This window comes from Ceratotherium simum, chromosome 13, assembly GCF_057802395.1.
Source record: "Ceratotherium simum simum isolate JZ-2026a chromosome 13, ASM5780239v1, whole genome shotgun sequence".
In the NCBI taxonomy this organism is placed as follows: Eukaryota; Metazoa; Chordata; class Mammalia; order Perissodactyla; family Rhinocerotidae; genus Ceratotherium; species Ceratotherium simum.
The window spans coordinates 38106004-38126837 of NC_141912.1; the positions used below are offsets into that span (position 1 = coordinate 38106004).

The 20834-nt window shown below is 55.2% G+C and overlaps 1 protein-coding gene across 2 annotated transcripts in view; it reads right to left on the bottom strand.

Annotated features, from left to right (window-relative positions):
- Positions 1–18059, bottom strand: part of CPNE5 (copine 5) — a 90679-nt gene extending 72620 nt beyond the window's left edge. For both annotated transcript variants that reach the window (XM_004424202.3, XM_014782759.2), the window contains exons 1-3: positions 17421–18059; positions 2103–2143; positions 1251–1297 (exon numbers count right to left, since the gene is read on the bottom strand). In XM_004424202.3, the coding sequence (XP_004424259.1) occupies positions 1251–1297; positions 2103–2143; positions 17421–17515 (183 nt within the window). In that variant the 5' untranslated portion in view covers positions 17516–18059. The remainder of the gene's footprint in view (positions 1–1250; positions 1298–2102; positions 2144–17420) is intronic.
- Between the last annotated feature and the right edge of the window lie 2775 nt (positions 18060–20834).

The window sequence follows — 20834 nt, forward strand, 5'->3', positions numbered from 1 at the left end:
AAGTCTGTGATTCTTGAGAGTGAGCCTTTCCAGTCAGCCCTCTTCTTATACACACTATCACAGGGGCAAAAGGCACACAGAGTGGGGTGAGGGCGATGCAATTGAGACAAGGCTGGAAAGGTGGGTTGTCCTGGGTTGTGGCCGAGCTTGGGAGCCAGGCTAAAGAGTTGGGACTTGATTCAAAGCAAAGGGGAGTCACTAACGGTTTCTGGGCAGGAAATCACCCAACTGAAGCCATGCTCACCTTAGTCAGAAACCATGGGAAGGCTGCTGTGGATTACACATGGTGCTAGATGCTGTACCATGTCTCAGGCCACCAGACAAAGAGATCTTGGTGGGCCTGGACTCCCTCTGTCTCCCTCTCAGACTCCCTGAGGGCAGGGCTGTGTGTCCCCTCAGACTGGGGCTCCCTGGGGGCAGAACTGTGTCTCCCCTCAGACTAGGGCTCCCTGAGGGCAGGGCTGTGTCTCCCCCTCAGACTGGGGCTCCCTGAGGACAGGGCTGTGTCTCCCCTCAGACTGGGGCTCCCTGGGGGCAAAACTGTGTCTCCCCTCAGACTAGGGCTCCCTGAGGGCAGGGCTGTGTCTCCCCTCAGACTAGGGCTCCCTGAGGACAGGGCTGTGTCTCCCCTCAGACTAGGGCTCCCTGAGGGCAGGGCTGTGTCTCCCCCTCAGACTGGGGCTCCCTGAGGACAGGGCTGTGTCTCCCCTCAGACTAGGGCTCCCTGAGGGCAGGGCTGTGTCTCCCCTCAGACTGGAGCTCCCTGAGGGCAGGGCTGTGTCACCCCTCAGACTGGGGCTCCCTGGGGCAGAACTGTGTCTCCCCTCAGACTGGGGCTCCCTAAGGGCAGGGCTGTGTCCCCCCCTCATACTGGGGCTCCCTGAGGGCAGGGCTGTATCACCCCTCAGACTGGGGCTCCCTGAGGGCAGGGCTGTGTCTCCCCCTCAGACTGGGGCTCCCTGAGGACAGGACTGTGTCTCCCCTCAGACTAGGGCTCCTGAGGACGGGGCTGTGTCTCCCCCTCAGACTGGGGCTCAGACAGGCACTTTCCCTCTGCCTTCAGTCTCTTCCTGCACCAGCAGGGACAAGACTCCACCACTGCATGTCTTACTCTCCTTCCTAGGGACTTAAATGGTCCCCTGCAGTTAGAAACATCAGGTGAGAGGACTCCAGAGTCAGAGGAAAAGACAGACAGACAGACAATCAGGGACAGGCTGGAGTTTCCAGGGTGGGAAAGGGGCTTTACCTACCTCCCTCCACTGCTTGTTCTCCATCCCTTGAGTATACATGACACATACTGTGGGGAGAGGAGAAAAAAACTGTTAACACCCCATGCCAAGAGGAAGGTAGGGGCCCCAGATGGGGAGGGCCCTGGAGGGCAGGCACCTCAGGAGACTCTGGCCTGGGCAGCACCGTTGGGTGTGGGTGGGGTGGTGTCTGGAGAAGCGGGCCTAGAACATTGGTGTGTCTGGGAGGGGCACTCTTTGGGAGGGGGGTCCGGGGCCATTCGCATCTAGGCCAGAGCAAGTGTGAAGTGTGAGGCAGGTAGACAGGTTGGCATGATGGAGGACTGGGTGGCAGAGGTGTGGTGGGAGAGAGCATCTGAAACTGCCTTGTCCCATTAGAGCCCAAGGCAGCTTCATGAGGCCCATTATTATCATCAGCGCCACTTCACTGAAGGGAAACTGAGGCTCAGAGAAGGCCAATGACCTGTCTGAGGTCATATACTTGAGCAGCATTGCCCAGGACTAGAAGCCTAGGCTCCAAAATCAGTGCTCGTCCCCTTGGATCACAACCAGTTGGGGCTCTTAAATGCACTGGTTTCCCTGGGACTCAGACCTGCTGGCCCAGACACCCTGACCCCTCCCCCACCAGCTCGGCTGTGTTGAGGCTTCACAAGTACGGGGAATGGGACGGGTCAGACCTCCCGGCTCTCTTTCTCTGGACAGTATCTTCTACGAAACATTAAACAGCCTTGATGCACCTTAGACGGTGCCTGGCACATAGTTAGCACTCAGTAAAGGCGCTGGTGTCGGCTGCTGCAATCAGTCATGATGCTGAGCTATTCCTGTTACTGTTATTATTGTCAGAGCAGGACTTACGTGGGTCAGACTTGGAAAACATGTCTTTGTCCAAAAGGTTCCTGAAAGAGGGGGAGAGAGCAGGAGTTAGCACAGCTCGGGAGAGGAGGTGATCTCGGGGGATTCAGACTCTTACTGAGACCCAGAGGCTGCCGAGGGGCTGGCCTCGGCAAAACAGGAAGGGCAGGCGGCTCCTTCAGCACGCGTTTATTAGGCGCTCATTAAAGCCTGGCCGACCTTGGAGGTTCCTCAGCACCGCCTTCCTAGGGAGTGTGGCACTTCCTACCCTCCATGCCCACCATCGCCACACACACACACACACACACACACACACACACACACGCCCCTGTGTACCCAGGTGCCCTGCATCCCACAACCCCTCGCACTAGGACCAAATCCCAATTTGCTCAATGTCTTAGCCTGTTCTAGAAATTCTCCTCTTACCACTTCTCTGTCTCTCAAAAAAACAAAATAAAATCAAGCAATCAGGGGCCGGCCTGGTGGCACAGCGGTTAAGTGCGCACGCTCCGCTTCGGTGGCCTGGGGTTCGCAGGTTCGGATTCCAGGCGCACACTGACTCACTGCTTGTCAAGCCATGTTGTGGCGGCGTCCCATATAAAGTAGAGGAATAAGGGCACAGATGTTAGCCCAGAGCCAGTCCTTCTCAGTAAAAAAGAGGAAGATTGGCATCAGATGTTAGCTCAGGGCTGATCTTCCTCACAAAACACACACACACACACACACACACAAACAAATAAACAAAAATCAAGCAATCAAAACTTATCCATCCAGTGTCCCATCTCTCAGGGTTCTACTTACAGCCAGTTTATTCCATCGTCTCATCTGTGCTGATGGATTAATGAATTACACGTCCCAGGGGATGCAGACCCATTTGAACAGGGTCTTTCTGTGGTCAAGGCCAGAGCTAAGACATGGCCCTAATAATCAGACTTGAAGGCACTGCAGCAAGACACAGCATTTGGGGACGGAGCGGTCTTTGAACAGGTAAGTGCTGGGCCCCTCCTGCCCTGCCTCCGCGCAGTCACAGCTCCCATGCATTGAACCCCCGTGATGGGTCAGGCTCTGGCCCAAGTGTTCTGCAAATATCCTCACACTGCCCTGCAAGGTCAGCATTGGGCAGGCATCATCCCATCTTCCAGATGTGAAAGTGGAGACGGAGGGAGATCAGGCAAGGGGATGTCCCGCCTATCTGGTGTCCCTCATTCTACAGTGACCTGTTGCTGGCAGGAAGCAACACAGACACTGGAAACTTGGTTTCTGGCTGAGAAGCGACTCAACCTCTCTGAGCCTCTGTTTCCTCATCTGTACAATGGAGAAAATAGTGCCAGGCTTGAAGGTTGTTGATGCCCTCCCCTGTCTCCTCAGCCCTCCTAGTTCCTGTACGTGCTCGCCCACCGTTTCCTCCTGGCCTGCTTCTCTCCCAAGGGCTTTCTCTGGCAGGCCAGGCTGCAAATCCCAGGAAGTTTAGGCTCCCCAGGGCAGCCCTCAACCAATGATGGGCAGGTGTTGGCGGATAAATACCCGCTTCCTCACCGCCCCACGCCAGGAGACAGCTCTGAGGCATGTCCCACAGTCTCCCAGAGGGGCCCAGTGGGACCGAGCCCCAGTGGCCCACCAGGAGACCTGCTCATGGAAGACCCTTGTTGACTTGGGCAAGGGCCCGCTCATGCTCCACTTCTGAAGGAGCTTCCCACCAGCCTTCCTGCCTGTGCAAGCTACTGACTCCCTCCTACTGCCCTAAAGTTAAGCTCTGCCCTTGCCAGTCATCTCAGCCTTGTCCCACCTCCCTCCCAGATGTCCCCAGGGGTCTTCTCACCTCCTCCCTCCACTCCCACACTCCCCCACAGACCCCTCTGCTCCCTGAACCCCTTTCCCAAAGAGGAGAAACAATGGACTCTGGTCTGTGTGGCTTCCTGACAGCCAACCCCCAATGTCAGAGCTGGATGGAACCCTTAGGATCATCTGTTCTACCTTCTTCTTGAGGAGGGGGAGACTGAGGCCCAGGGAGGGGCAAGGAGTGGCCACACCCCACAGCAAGCAGTGGCAGAGTCAGAAAGATCTAGAAGGAGGCTTTACCTTGGGTCACCATCACCAAAGCCATCAGGAGTGACAGCCTGTCTGGGCAACTTGACCCCACAGTCAATCCCACTGCCCATGCCTCCATCCGGAGGTGAGAGCCAAAGACCAACTGACAGACAGACAGATGGATGCAGCAGCAACCTGGTGCCAGCACATGGCATCTCCTGCTGCCTGGGGAGGCCCCAGATGGTGCTCATGAATCACCCCAGCTCTGGGCCCTGAGCAGATTCCCAGAGATGTCCCCGAGAGAGGGATCCCCAGATCCCCATCCTCCATTCCAGTCTCTTCATTCAGGGGCCTCTCCCCAAAGGCAGCCACCCCCAGCTAGCCCTCCATGACCCCACAGGCACACAACCCCTCTGCTGGCCCCCACCACACCTCCACCAGACCTGCTCCCAGCCAGCGGTCACTTTGGAAACTATCTGATAAACCTCCCAGCCCACTGCAGTGAGCGTCAGATGAAATGATACACAAGGCGGCTCTGAAAAGTAGACAGCAGGGGCTAGAGGTAAGATATCACTTTTATATATGCTCGTCCACACCGAGGTGGGCTGATCTATAGCTGAGCTGACCTTCTCCTCCATGTGCTAGGTTTAGGGGCAGGAGCGTCTGTCTTGACTTAAAGAAAGGACAAAATGCCTTAACACCAAAGATGACTCTACAGTGGTAGAACTTGAGGCACGGTAAGGAGCTGGAAAGTAATGAAGAGGGTTGGGGGGGTGGGGGGGTTGGACTACTCTACTAAAGCAAGTGCTGGGGGTTATCTTTGAATTCTATAATGAAATTCTATAATTACATAAAATCCTAGAATGTTCAAGCTGGAAGGGACCTCAGAGGTCACCTTTTCCAATTCCTTCATAAATCAGGAATGTGAGACTCAGAGAGAGGTCAATTGACTTCTCAAAGGTCTGGGTCTCCTCCAAGTTTGGGTCTGGAACTCAGGTTTAGTCATGTCTAGGCTATTGAGAAATAGAGTGAGACCGTGAATTTTAGCCTAAATGTGTGTGTGTGTGTGTGTGTGTGCGTGTGTGTGTGTGTGTGTGTGTGTGAGAGAGAGAGAGAGGAAGAGATGGGTTCTTATCTTCAAAGAGAAGCAGAAGAGGCTTTTCTTGGCCCCACTTGCCCTCCCAGCTGGGTGAGAGGCACACAGCTGGACTAAGAAATAGAATCCAGCCATCTTGCTTCAGTGGCTCCCTGCCCAGTGACCTCAGGACTCTCACTGAGCCCTGGGGCATGGGTCATCCTGGCCACAGCACCCGAGGGTAATACAAACCCTCTTCCCTCCACTCTGCTGAGACGACCTTCCAGACCCATTCCTATCCTTCCTCTTTCATTTTGCCTTCCCTGGACAGACACTGACGCACCACCACCTCCTCTCCCCTCCCCTGAGCTCTCTCTGGCCTGTTCTGTGCAACCCTCTGACTTGTAGGACCCCATAACTGTACTTAGCACACCCTGGGCTGCAAAAGCAGGGGTGCATCTGTCTTTCACACCGGCTGTGCACTCCTCGAGGGCAGGGACCCCACCTCTGACGCCAGCCAGCCCAGCACCTGACTCAGAGCAGGCGCCTGGCAAATTGGATGGAGGAAGGAAGACCAAAAGGAATGGCCAGACAGGTGAGTGAGGCTCTGGTCTCCCCTCCAGCATGGTGCCTGGTCACGCTCAGGGCCAGCCCCTATACTTCCTCGTAGCTATAGAGCCTAATGGTTAAGTGCATGGGTTCACATCCCAGGTCTGGACAAGTTACTTGCCTTCCTGTGCCTCAGTTTCCCCATCTGTAAAGTGAGGCTAAAAACAGTTCCTCCCTTAGGACTGCTGTGGAGCACTTGGACATAGTAGGGCTCGTCACATGGGTCAGTCATCATCAGCCTGGTGCTGAGCAGAGCAGTGAGTCTCCTAGTGGATGCTCAGGCTCACTTGGTGACAAAGGGGAGATCGGATGGGATGGGTGACACAAGCCACCTCCACCCTCACTGGTCTGAGGAAGCCCATCCCCAACACATACATTCCCAGTGCCCCATTGTGAAGTGCGTGTTGAGTCCCCCCACTGGCTGACAGCAGCCCCACCTCACCCCAGCCTCAGGGTCCTCCTTGGCCTGCCTCCCTTCCTCTCTCCTCTCAGCCTTGAGGACCCCCTGCCCCTTTGCCTGGGTCCCTGTACCCTACGCCCCTCTCTGCTCCCTACCCCATCCACACTCGTCCCCAACCATGCCTCACCCCACCTGCCTCTCCTGACAGAAACCTCAGGGCCGCTGAGCCTGCCCTCTTGGTCTTGAGATGGTGCCTTCACCCATGAGCAATAGGCCTCTCAGTTCCTGGGACTCGCCCCTGCCCCCACTTGTAAAAAGGCAGATTCTTGGGCCCCATTCCCGGAGTCCAGTTTTGTAGGTCTGGACAGGGCCCCGGAAGCCATGTTTAAACAAACTCCACCCCCCACACACACATTGTGTTTCTACACTCTGTGCTGTCCAAATACCACATACACGTGCGCAGCACTTGAAGGCTCTTACATGATCCTCACCCTGATCCACTGAGGACTCCAGGCTCAGAGACGGTGAGTGACTTGCCCACAGGCACACAGCCAGTAAGAGGCCAAGGGGGAGGGAATCAGGTCTTCCACCCCAAAGCAGGGCCCGAACCACAAGGGCACAGAGAGACCAGACCATAAGTGCTTTTTCTCCACTTTCCATCTTTGGAGAGCTCAAAGAGAAACCTTTTCCAACAGGCAAAATATATTTTTTTCTCCAAGAGAGCACAAAACCCTTCAGCTGTCCATGTGGCAGCCTGGAGCTTGGCTTGTTTTTTTCCTTAAATCAAGGCTGGGGAAGCAGAGCCGAGGGCCCCTTCCCCCCCCCCCCCGCTCTCCCTCAAGGAACCACTTCCAATCCAGTGGCAGCGAGAGAATGACCATGCACTGCACGGTGAGCTCAGAAGTCTCCAAGGCCCCAGCAAAGGAAGAAAGCACTAGAAAGCCGAAATGAGAGCTCCTTGCTGGTGCTAAAGGAGGGGACCTGAAGATGACACTCGCCCAGCTGGGAGGCTTAAGAGAGTCGGGAGAAGAAGCAGGGGCTCTCTAGTCAGAGAGAGGAAGAGACACAGCCCCGCCCTCAGGGAGCCCCAGTCTGAGGGGAGACACAGCCCTGCCCTCAGGGAGCCCCAGTCTGAGGGGGAGACACAGCCCTGCCCTCAGGGAGCCCCAGTCTGAGGGGAGACACAGCCCTGCCCTCAGGGAGCCCCAGTCTGAGGGGAGACACAGCCCAGCCTCAGGGAGCCCCAGTCTGAGGGGAGACACAGCCCTGCCCTCAGGGAGCCCCAGTCTGAGGGGAGACACAGCCCAGCCTCAGGGAGCCCCAGTCTGAGGGGAGACACAGCCCTGCCCTCAGGGAGCCCCAGTCTGAGGGGAGACACAGCCCTGCCCTCAGGGAGCCCCAGTCTGAGGGGGGAGACACGTTTGCTCCTGAGCTGAGTTGCTGGTGCAGTGACCATCACACATCCCTGGCTGTCTCTAAACAAAGCCCATGAACGCTGCCTGGATGCACTAAGCAATGACTGCCTACAGCATAGAAGGAAACACATTAAGAATGCTGGCCTTCAGCTTTTCCTGAACCAGGGGTCCTTAACAGGGGTCCATGGACCCCCTGAAACTGTAAGCAAATTGTGGCATATTGGTACATATGGATGCATTCCTTCTGGAGAGCTTTCATCAGATTCCCAAAGACGCTCATGAGGCTACAAAGGTTAAGAAAAGATATTTTATCTTCTTCCTAACAACACTCCCTCAGCATCCTTCCCCCCTCTAGAAAAAGGTGAGAAGTGTGGAGAGCACAGACTTGGGGTTTCCTCGCTGGGCCCAAAACCCAGCCCTGCCGCTTACTAGCTGTATGACCTCTCTTAGCCTCTCTGTGCCTCAGTATCCCCATCTGTAAAATGGGGGTAACAACAGTCCCTCTCTCCTAGGGTTTGTGTGTGTGTGTGTGTGTGAGGAAGATCAGCCCTGAGGTAACATCCATGCTAATCCTCCTCTTTTTGCTGAGGAAGACTGGCTCTGAGCTAACATCTATTGCCAATCCTCCTTTTTTTCCCCAAAGCCCCAGTAGATAGTTGTATGTCATAGTTGCACATCCTTCTAGTTGCCATACGTGGGACGCGGCCTCAGCATGGCCGGAGAAGCGGTGTGTTGGTGCGCGCCCAGGATCCGAACCCGGGCCGCCAGTAGCGGAGCGCGCGCACTTAACTGCTAAGCACAGGGCCGGCCCTCTCCTAGGGGTTTTCAGAGAAGTAACAGAGTTCATATATGCAGAGCAGTTAGAACATGTCTGGCACATGGTAAGTTGCAATTCAGTGCCTGCATACAGTAAGTGCTCAGTAAAGGCCTGTGGAGAATGAAGTGGTTTCTAGGGATACTCCATGTTCTCCCCTCCCTGCCCCCAGTGCTGGGCTGCAGCAGGACCTGGAGCGCCCACGCGCAAACAGGGGACAGGTGAGCCACCGTCAGGGAGGAACAGGAATCCTGAAGAGGCCCACAGAGGGGCCCGCCAGCAACACCCCATTTCTCTACGGAGCAATTCAACACCAAACATCTGGCCAACCCCTCAGGCAGGCAAAGAGGGTGGGAGAGGGATGACATTAATCACGCATAGAATCTGCACCCAATCCTTTGTTGGGTGCTTAACCTGTGTCGCCCTATTCACCATACATACCAATGCTGGGAGGCACACATCGCCCACGCTACAGGCCAGGCAGCTGGGCTGAGCTGTGTGCGCAGTGTCACCCAGCTCGCCAGGGAGCGCCCTGAGGCTGCACCCTGAAGCCCAAGCCATCTGGAGGTGCCACGGGGAGCGTCTCTGTTACCCAAACCCAGGGGCTCCCAAAGCCCCATCCTGGCCAGCAGTGCCCCCTCACATTCTCCTTCCTCCATTTCCTGCCCCCGGCCTCATGAGGGCTGCTCTCAAAGGCATAACAGAAGAGAAGAACAGAGGGCTTTCCACGTCCTCCTGCCCTGCGCCCAGTCCTAACAGGCAGAAGAAATCCCAGGGAAGGCGAGGACGGAGCCGCGGAGGAGAGGGACGGTGGCACCCAGCCCTGGCACTCGCCCATCTCCCCTTTCAGATCCCGTTGCTCACCCGCAGGCACTGTCTCCCTGCCAAGCCACCTCGCCAAGGTCTAAAAAACAATTTCATAGGGCTTAAAGAGCGCTCCTTCTTGGAGCTATTTGCATTTTTATTATCACTAATTATTGTAATAATCGTCCCTCCCATGCTGCGAGGACAAGGGAAGAGAGCGTGAGCTCTGGCCTCAGAGTCTTCCAAGCTAGAATCTCCACGGGGCCACATGGTAATTCGGTGACCCTGGACAAGCTATTTAACCTCAGTTTCCTCATCTGTGCATGGGGTCACATACCCGCCTTGTGCAGTTGTGAAGGCAATAGCCTAAAATAGAAATGGAGGAAGCATGCTCCATTCTTCTGTCCCTTGTGCCCCTTCCTGGCCCATTCATCAAGTCTTCAAGGTTTCCATTCTAAAAACACATCTCAAATCTGTCCACTCTTCCCCACGCCACTATCACCATTGTCTCTCACTTGGATACTGAAGTGGCCTCCTCCCTAGCAATGTGCTCAACTCCTGGCTCTCCCCATCCCCCACCTGTCCACTCTCTTCACAGTAACCAGAGAAATTCTTTTAGAAAGCCAAACAGATCACTCCTGTTTAACACACCCCCTCCCCAACTGCTGTTAGAATAATAAATCAAACTCCTTAGCATGGGTCACAAGGCTATGATCTGCAGCCCTCATTGCCTCTCTGACCTCATCCTCCTCCACTCCCCCATCTCGAACACTGCTCCAGCTACACTAGGCTCCTTGCAGTTTTGCAAGCATACAAAGGGCTTTTCTGCCACAGGGCCTTTGCACTTGCTGTTCTCCCTATCTGAATCACCCTCCCTCCAGACCCTCCCTCAGCTGGCTTTCTCATCCTTTGGATCTCAGCTCAATGTCGTCTGCCCCTCCTGTCTAAAGCATCGTCAACAACCACAAACTTACTTGCAGAACACTTATCTCTACCCAGACATTATTGGGTTAATAAAAAATGTGTATATTTGTTTATACACCCCACCCCCACCCCTGCCAATGTGAGTTCTATGAGAGGAGGGAATTTGTCTATCTTGTTCACCACTATATCCTCAGCACTTCGCAATGTGTTTGGCACAGAGAAGACTCTCAATAGCAAATGACAATCAATATCAGTTATCAAATAAATGAATGTGTCAGTAGTGTTCAGTTATTGGTACCTATTATCATTATTAAGTTTATTTAGCACATTCAAATTTATATAGAACTTCACAAACATAATCTCTTCTGACTTCACAACAATCCTATAGGAGGTGGACAGGACCAGTATCTCCCCCCACTTTACAGATGGAGAGACTGAGGTTGGAGAACTTAAATGACCCAGCCAAGGTTTCAGAGAAGGTAAGCTAGGAATTGCATTGACTTTCAGTGTCCTGCCCAAGATTCTTCAAGACCCGAAGGCATAAAGCTCTCCTCTTGGGACTTTCAGGCACTATGCTAGGACAGCAGAGGCGAGTGATATTAGGGATCAGAGGCTCTTGGTAATGTTTGAAATCACACTAAGTCTTTTTTCTTGCCCAGGAAACTGGCAGGAAGAGAAGTAGTCAGGGGTCCAGCCAAGCTGTGCTCGGAAAATCAGTCCCCAGTCACCTAACACTGGCTGTCCACTGACTGCAGGAAAATCTGAAGAGCCAGTCCTCAGAGACGCCAAACTCTAGGCTGCTTGTAGCCCCAGGGAGCTCAGGCAGCCCATGGGTCACTTGCAAAGCCTCCTTGTGGCAGAGACCATAGCTGTCCATCCAGAAAGCATTCCTCACTCTCTTCCTGCTAACAGAATCCACATTGGTCCAGGTACCTGATGGAGACGCCCTGAAGTCAGAGAAGGTAGGCTCCTGTCCCTTGTTGCTACTGGCTGAATTGTGTACCCCCCCAAAGTTATACATTGAAACACTACCCCCAATGTGATGGTATCTGGAGATGAGGCCTTTGGGAGGTAATTAGGGTTATTTCAGGTCATGAGGGTAGGGCCCTCATGATGGGATTAGAGCCCTTCTAAGAAGAGACACCAGAGAGCTTGATCTCTCTTTCTTTCTCTGCCATGTGAGAACACAGCAAGAATGTGGCCATCTGAAGCCAGGAAGACAGTCCTCACCAGAACTTGACCATGCTGGCCCCCTGATCTCAGACTTTCATCATCAACAACTGTGAGAAATAAATTTGTCTTGTTTAAGCCACCCAGTCTATGGTATTTTGTTTTGGCAGCCCAAGCTGACTAATATACTAGTCTAGGGGTAGACATGAGTCCTGGCTTTGGCCATTGAAATAGAAGGGGAAGCCTGCTGAGAGATTTTGGAAGGGATTATGCTTTCCAGATAAAAAGAACTTTTCAAAGAAAGGCCTTTGGCCCTCTATCTTGCTTCTTGTCTTTGGATGTGGTTGTGATAACTGGAATAAAGGCAGCCATTTTGTAACAATGAGGCCCAGCACTTGGATGATGGCAGAGTAGAAAGATAGCTCGGACCTTGATGGCAAAGTGAGCTGACAAACCAGCATGGAGATAACTTACCTCCAGATTCATTGTGATCTGTGAAAAATAAATGTATTTTGAGTTTGATACACTATCAGATTTTCTGTTACCTTCAGCCAAAGCATTCCTAATTGAACCTGATTCCTCTGTGCCCCAAAGTTTCCCAGCCTTATTCCCCTCATCTCCTCCTCACCCTTTCTTCCCAGTGGTAGCTCATCTCCAGCCATGGCCTTGGGTCTGACAGGGGGAACTATGGGCTGGGAAAGGAGGGATGGTAAGCTACCACCATATGGTCTGGATGCCATGAAAGGTTGGCTGCCATCCCATGACTCTCTCTGGTCTCTGTTCCCTGGGGACTCCTCTGGGTTTGTCTCCCAGAGCCAGAGGCATCCCTGAGCAAGGATGGCCTCTCCCATCCCTGGAAAGAGAGCGCCTACTTCTTGGTCACATCTACCACGGCTAGTAGTCAGGCCCCTGCCGTGATCCTCATGGGGACCCCAATCCTCAACCTCAAGAAGCCCTCAAGGCTTTGAAGTCTGAGGAAATTGGATTTGGATCCCCCTCTCCAAAACAGACTAACTGTGTAACCTTGGGCAGGTCCCTTAATCTCTCCAAGCCCTGATTTCCTAATCAGCAAAAAAGGAAAATACACTATCTAACTCATAGGATTGTTGTAAGGTGAAAAAGATACAGTAATTGTGGTAGGCAGAAATCTAAGACGGTCCCCAACATCCCTACCCACTGGTGTAAAAGCCTGCACACTCCCCTCCCTCTGAGTGTGGGTGGGACCTGGGAAATACGATGGCATCCTCACTCCTGTTACTTTATATAAGACTGTGCGGTAGCAGACTAGGGAGAGAGTCTCCTGCCGGCTTTGAGGAAGTCGGCTGCCATGCTGTGAGAGGCCCACGTGGCTAGGACCTGAGGGTGGCCTCGAGGAGCTAAGGGCCACCTCAATCTGACAACTGGCAAGAAAACAGAACTTTAATCTTACAGCTGCAAGGAACCAAATTCTGCCAGAAACCTAAAGGAGCTGGCTTGGACTCCAAGCCTCAGATGAGATCAGAGCCCCTGCAGACACCTCAATTCCAGCCTGGAGAAAGCCTGAGCCGAGAAGCCAGGTCCGCTGCGCCTGGGCTCCTGACCTCCAGAAACTGTGACATAATACATGGCCGTTGTTTTAAGCCGCTAGGTTTGTGGTAATGTGTTACGCAGCAATTGAAAACTAATATAATAATCCTAGTTTGAACCAAATTGCTATTTGAGTAGGTCAAAATCAGTTGAGGAGAGGCAATGGCATATGGTTCGGCCGAATACAGATGTAAAGTGCCTAGCACGTAGTAAGCACTCAATAAATCCCACTGTTATTATTCCCCTGGCTCCGCTAAAGAGTGCCTTGGCATATTCAATGGCTGAATGGACTCTTTTTCCCAGCACTGGCTCTGACAGCAGCCACGCTGCCCCAGGCCCTCTTCCCCAGAGCCGCCCTCCCCCTGCCTGTCAGAGTCCATTCACACCCCTTTCTGAGCTAGGCTGCCTCTCCGGCCCCAGGGCAGCGAAAGGCCAACCTGAACAGACAGCAGAAACAACATCTCGGGGGCAGAGGCAACAGCTGCCCACCAGCCCCACACCAGCTGGCAAGAGAGGGCAGCTGCTCGAGCAATTCCAACAGGGCTGAGCAACCGCCTGCCTCTGGCCTCCACACTTCTTGCCTTCCTCATGGGTCTCTGGAGCCCCACCACGTGGAATCATGCATCGCTTCTTCCAGCAGGACCCTGAGGAAGTGCAAAGGTTTCCTGTTACATAAAAAATGCAAATCACTCTTTCTAACCAAGACGCTGGTCCAGATTCCTGCATCAGACGACACACAGAGACCTGGAAAATAGTGGAGCCTGAGGAATGGGACAGGGACAGATGAGTTTTGATTGGGTCTGCGGGAGGCTAATAAAGGTCTGGAACAGACTATCAGAGGAAGGAGAAGCTCGTGGCTCACACTTTCTACAATGTCTGCTGGTCTCTGGTTCCATAAACCATCTACCCTACTCACTCCCAAAACAACCCCTCAGAATCCCTAAATGTACACAATATGTCAAATATATCTCAATAAAGCTAAGGGAAAAATAAAAATCTCTAGATGGATCAGATCTCCAGGACCCACACAAACCCTGAACCCAGCTACAGAGACAAATTTTTAATTACTTTCAGGTGTCAAATAATAGGTAACATAAATTACTACTCATGGATTAACCCACTTCATGCTTCTAACTGTGATAAGGATTCTTATGCTTCCTTTACAGATGAGGAAACTGAGGTATGGGTTAAGTAGTTTACCCAAGGTCACAAAGACAGAGCTCAGATTTGAGCCCAGGTAGACAGATCCCACAGCTCATGTTCTTAACCACTGAGCCAAACAACAGGCGCAGAGGCTGTAGATTGAAATTATAAGATTACAGAGACTCTGTAATCTTCAGCCCCGAGTTTGCCAAAGTTGGTATAAACAATTGTTTGGGAGTAGACCATAGACAAGCCCAAGAGATACCCTACCTGAAGCAGGAGCCTGAACATGTCCATCCCACAGTGTCATCTGCCTTCAGCAGAGGCTTGGCTGGGCCTCCGCTGTGCCCCTGTGCTGGGGCTGACATGTCCCTGTGCCAGGCAGGGAGTGTACTAGTATAGACATGGTGGGGGGTCAGGTCCTCCCCTGGCAAGAGCAGAGAGCTCCTAGGGCTGCAGCAGACGGCAAGGACCTTCCTTAGGAGCAGGGAGGAAAGGGAACTGGCCCTCAGGAATGCTGGTTTCCAGTTCACTGAAACATTGGCCCCCTCAACCCGAGCCACCCATTCTGAAGCCCCCTCGAGTTCTCACCCCACCAATCCCCTCTGCCTGCCCTACTGTTCCCTACCCACCAGCAGGAGTCACCTAGATGCTCAGGGCAGGGGCACCCATAGCCTCCTCTCCTGGGGCCCAGTCAGTGCTGACCACGGGATGCAGGGGAGCAGGACCTGACTCTCATTAACTGGTGACCATGGAGTGTAGAATATGCTGGAGAAAGCTATTCTGTGCAGCTCTCCCTTGTCCCCATCCTCCTCCCCCTCCTCTCCTCCTCCTCTCTTTCTCTCTATTCTAGAAACTAGAGTGTTGGACCTGGTTGAGGCACAGAGACGGATTTACAATTTCAAGCCCATCCAGATTGTTTTCTCGCCTCCCCTCCATTCCAGGTGACTCCTCCTCCCTCTTTCCTTTCTACCCACTTCCCCACCCTCTGGCTTTCAGGAGAGCAGGAGCAGAGGTCAGGCCCTCCTCGGGCTGATGGATCACGTCCCCTGAGAGGGAATGCACACCAGGGTCGATCCCAGAACCACATCCCACAAGAACTCAGATTGCCTAAGTACATCTTCAGCAAAAGGTTTGAGTCCTTTGGACACCTCCACTTCTAGAGAGCAGACAGAAGGGGACAAGCGCCACTGCCTTACAGGAATCATCGTAGCTATTTATTGAGCACCTACTGTGTGCCAAGCAAGTGCAAAGTGCTATGCTGGGTGCTTCACAACCCTCTACTCTCTAAGTTAATTCCTCCTACGCTATTTGTCGAGTACCTGCTGCACGCCACTCTTCCAAGCACGTGCGCTACCTCGGCGAGTAAGGTTTCTCAATGAATACAGGTTCATCATTCTCACTTGACAAATGAGAGAAACCGAGGCTAAAATTTGTCCCAAGTGGTGCAGCAGATTCCATTTCAAGGCGTCTGACTCCAAGGCCACAATGCATGTGCCCTCCCTCCCTCCTCGCCTCTCCACTGGAGGAGAGGGTTCGTGGGTCTGAGTCAGGGTGGGGATCCCTGCCCTCCAATGCTTATGGAGTTGCTTTGGGGGAAGAGCGATGAAGTCTACACACCTGAGATGTCTTCTGAGGTTGAGTGCTCAGTGTGTGAGTGACCCTGTGGCCCAAGCTGAGTACTCAGGACCCAGGGGACAGAGAAGACAGTGATTCAGGCTGGGTGTCTCATGGGTGAGAAGGAGGCCTGGAAGTGGGGAGCACGAGGCCAGACTTTTCAGGATGGAGGGACATGAACTGGCAGAGATGAAGGAGGGGGGAAATCTGGTTGGGGAATGGGCCGTTCAGAGGCTTGGAGGTGGGAAGGATCCACAGACAGTTCTGACACAGGCGTGATTGAAGGCTGGGAGGGAGCGGCAGGCAGGCGCTGGGACGTGGGCCCCGCAGGAGAAGGGAGGGCCGGCTGTGGCAGCTGTTGATGGCTGAGGAGGTGAGCCTGGAGCTAATGGGCCATCAGGAACCTCCCAGCAGAGTACCGCCAAGATGCAAATGGCGCTGGGAGATAATTCTGACAGCACTGTGTGTGGGACCACGGGGGAGATGTGGGAGTTGTCACAGAAGCCCCTGGAAGGGCCTGGAGCACTGGGGCAGCTACATTCCACCTCATCAGCCCTCACTCCCACTCACTGTCAAATCCCCTCGAACTCCTCCCTCTCTCAAGGCCCAGCCCAGCTCCTCTGGCTCTCTCTACACCTCCCAAATGCCACACCTTTGGAATACAGGGTTGGAGGCCATGGGGGTGGGCGAAGGGTCTGACCAAAGAGGGGCCTGGAAGAGGATGGGTGGGCAATTAGGAACAAGGGCACAGCCAGGACTCTGGAAATGCTGTTGGTCATTTGGGGCAGGGAGAATGACATCTCAGAGGAACCTCAAGGTGGGCTATGCCTGGGTCACAGTGCCCCTCACAGTCCCAGCAAGGCAGTGACCCTGGGCCAGCCACAGGGTGACTGCACTAGGGAAAAACCCCCTTCTCCACCTGGACCTCCTTACTGCCTGAGGCAGCCTTCCCCTCAGATAGGAGAACCTGGGGGAGACCCAGCTCTTAGATGGAGAAGTTACCCCCAAAGCCTGTGTGACCTGACTGAGGATTTGGGGGTGGTAGCCGGTAAAAACACTCTCCCTCTCCCATGCTGGACTCTCAAAGTCCACACTCAGTGTTCTAGCCCTTCAGCTTAAGATTTTGTACCCAAGTTACTGTTTTAATGTGCCACTTCAAGTTGTTATCAGTTATCTGCACCTCGCTAGGAATGGGTCAATCTGATCCTTTTTCAAGAGTCAGTTTTGTTGCTGGAGGTGAAAGACGGCTTTAGAATCGTGGGGTCGAGGACGGTGGCTGCGTGGGGGAGGGGAGGATGAGGGTGTCGGGGCAAAGGAGGGGGAGGAGAGAGGAAAGGAGGGCGCAGGAGGCAGAGGCTTCGGCACGCGTGGGAGGGATGGGGCAAATCACTCCTTTCTCGATTTGGGGAGGGGCTCATGAGAAATAGCCTGTGCGAGGACCCTGGTACAGCCTTTCACTACCCTACTCTCCCCACTCGGGCGCCTGGACCCCTGTTCCTGTGTCTTCATAGCTCCTCGCAGCAACAGCCCAGAGTGCAAACTTTCTGGGATACGACCCCAAGCCTGGCTTCCCATTCCGCCGTCGCCACCAGCGGCTAAGCAGGGGCTCTTGCCGGACAGGCCCGGGGGTCGTCCTGGAAGCGAGGACCCTCCGGAATGGGGCGCGCGGATGTGCAGGGTCGAAGCGGCAGGGGCCGCGGTGCCCCGGCTCCCGGGGCGGGGCGGGGCGGGGGGACCCGGCCAGCGGGCGGCTCACCTGCAGGACACGGTGATCTCCACCTTGGTGGCGGGGATGCTGCCCGCCAAGGAGTCGAACTCGCTCAGCGACGCCATGTCCTCGGGCTGTTCCATCGCCCGCCGCGCCCCCCACCCCAAATTAGTCAATCCCTGCGCGATTCACGCCTCCTCCGGAGCAACGGAAACCCTGGGCTCTCCCCCAACTCCGGAGCCGGGGCTGGGCGGCAAAGGGAGGAGAGAGGAGCGCGAAGAGGGGGCGTGGGAAGTGAGAGAGGGAAGGGGGGTGGAGGGTGCGGGGGCCGCGGATAGAGCAGGGGGTGTGGGTGACGCGACGAGGAGGCTGGGGGCCCAGCGGAGAGGGGCGAGGTGCCCAGGGAGCTGGGGCGCAGCGAGGAGAGGCGGCGGGGCGCGAGGAGAGGGCACAAGGAGGGACGCGCGGAGTCGTGGAGAGGGACGCGGGGAGAGGGGCGTGCAGCTACGGGCGGGGGCAGAAGGGGTGCAGGGGAGGGAGAGGGGCGTGGGGAGCCGGATGGGCGCGGGAGGGCGGGGGTGGCCGGAGCGCCCGGGCTGCGCCGCCTCTCGCTGGGTCTCGGCGCGGGCGGCGGCGGGGCTGGGGACGCGGCTGCGAGCGCCACCTTCTCGGCTCGGGCTCCGGCTCCGGGGCGCCGGGGCTGCGGGAAAATCAAATCTGCCCGAAGCGTTCGCCTCCCGCCACCCGGGGCGGGCTTCTTGACCCGCCCGCGAGCGCCGGAGGGGGCGCCCGCAGGGGCCGGGGCGGGGCCGCGGGCGGGGTCTGCGCGCGGGTGTGAGTGTGTCTGTGAGAGCGTGTGTGTCTGTGTGTGTGTGTGTGTGTGCGCGCGCGCGTGGCGGGCGTGGGGACGCGGCTCCAGCTGCTGGGAACCTCTGGGAGTGACAGCCAGAGATGGTCCCGGCCGTGGCGTCTCCATTTGTGCCCGCCCCCGACTCCCCACCCTCCTCAAGGGTCTCCATACTGGAGGAGGGAGAGGATTCTGCGAACCAAGGGGCATCCGTTTGAGAAGGGTCTATGCGGGGCGGGGGTGGGGAGGGACAAGTGCCCAAAAGACACCACCGCCCCCCTAGAGGCTTGCAAGGGGTCTCAGTCCAGAAACAGACTCCACATCTCCTGGGGAGCCGTGTGGGGGCGACCCCAGTGCCCGGAGGGGCCGCCTCCGTTTCCCAGTGAGGGCCGTTAGGCCTAGGCAGGGTCGGTGCACGGGCCCTCTCCCACCCTCCTCTGGCTCCCGCCGGGCCTGGCCACGGCGAGTCAGCCACCTAAGCCACGCGCCAGCGCCCTCCCCATCCCTAGCCCGTCGTGACCACACGGCTGAGCCAGACCCGAGTCTAGAAGCCTCCTCCACCACACTGAGAGGGCGGCCCGAGCTCCTCGGGCTTCTATGCCACCGGCACTGAGTAGGCGCCTGCTGTGTGCGGGGCTCTGATCCCTGCCCTGGGAGCGAGCGGCGAGTTGAGGCACCTCTCAGGCGGCCGCCCTCCCCGCCAGGCCCCACCCTGCCCCAGCCTGGCCCTTCCGGGCCTGGGTCGCAGCGCTGTGGCGTCTCCCAGGCCTGCGCGCGTAGACACGTCTCCAGAAAATGCCCCGCAGCCCCTCCTCAGCCTCAGTCTAAGGTTGGCCGTGATGGAGCCTCCTCTTCCGCGCCCACCAGGACCCGCCTCTGTGCCGGGGAAGGGGCCGGGGGAGGCCAAGAGCCTGAGGCTGGACCCGGAAAGCCTCGCCCTCTGGGCCTTGACTTTGGCAGCCAGGCCTTGACCTGCGCCTCGAGATTCTGTTTGAAGTTAGTTCCCGGAACATCAGATACAGCTAGAGTCAAAGATAAATATAAGAACGTATTCCTCGGCCTGGATTAAGTGTTTTCCACTACTCACGGCTCGAATCAGCTGGACCCGGTTCTGCCACTTGGGATGGACAGCAAGAGGCAGAGGCGCTGGGATTCCCAGAGCAGTGGGGCGCGGCTGGGTCGGAAGGCCCCACTCGCCGGTTTGGGCCTGAGGCCTTCTCTCCACAGAGAACAATTTCCGGCCTCCTTTCCTGAAGGATGCAAAACTGGACTAGGAATCTCTATGCCCGCCACCCGCCAGCCCTCACATACCTGTCCTAGACAATGCCATTCATTCCACCAGTATTTACTGAGTGCCTGCTGCGTGCCTGGCCCGGGGCTAGGGCCACTTGGGAAACTTCTCTGATAACGATGATAACCACAATTCTATTTTTCAAAAACACCATGCTTAATTTTTTTTTGAGATATTATTCACATACCACAAGAGTCACCATTTTAAAGTGTACAATTCATTGGTTTTTAGTATATTCACAAGGACCATGCATGATTTTTAAATTCTCAAAATAATTATAGGTGTGAGGTATTATTATCCACATTTAATAAATAAGGAAGCTAGTGCCCGGAGAGCCTAAGTAACTTACCCATGATCACCCAGCTGGGAACTGGCAGAGTAAGAATTTGAACCCAGGCCATTGAGACCAAAGCCTAACTCTGAACAAGAGGCTTGACTGCCTCTTGGGATGGAGCCAGATGATGGAGGGTCTTAAAAGCCATCTAAGAAATTAGGCCCAGTGGGTAGAACAACAGTAGGGAGCCATTGCAGGTTGCTGAGCAGGTGAGTGGTGGGACTGATGTTCTACCATGTAACCTTGTAATGTGACAGCTTCTGGAGTAGCAGCCCTGGGTCTCTTTCTAGAAAGATTCTAGACTTGTCTGTTTCTCGCCATTCCCTCTTAGTCATTGCATTTCCACTGCTGGCTCTTTGGCAAAAAATTGTATTGGGCACCAACTCTGCACTATCCTAGGCTCAGAGAATAAAGAGATCAAAAAGACATAGTATCTGTCCCCAAAGAGTTCCCAGGCTAGTGGGGACCCAGGACATGCAGACAGATAAGCCACAGTGCAGCATGACCAGTGCTGTTGAAGCAGGTATGAAGGGCCCTGGGAATAGAGAAGAGTGACCAACAGTTCTGCCCCCGGAGTGGCAACAAGGGAGGGTCAGGGGAAACTGCAAAAAGGAGGCGATATGGGACGGACATTACAGATGATGTCTGTTTGGTTCCCCCAGCAGCAGACCGTGAGAGGAAGATTTGAATGTGAGTGGTAGTTTATTTGGAAGATTAAGGAAACGCTATATGTGGGGAGTGTGGGGGTGAGACAGGGAAGGCAGCCAAGGGCGGTTTATCAAGCCAGTCGTCACCGTGAGCAACTAGGCTCCTTCCCACTGAGGAGCTCTGGGAGACCCTGTAGAACACGCCTCAAAGGCAGCCCGTGGAGGGGTGAGGGAGCAGGGGTGTGTATATGGCAGCTTGCGTCAGCCAGTGGCTCAGTGGCTGAGGGCAGCTTCTGAGAGTGGTAATTCCCTGGCCCTCTGGCCTGACCAGCACAGAACGGGA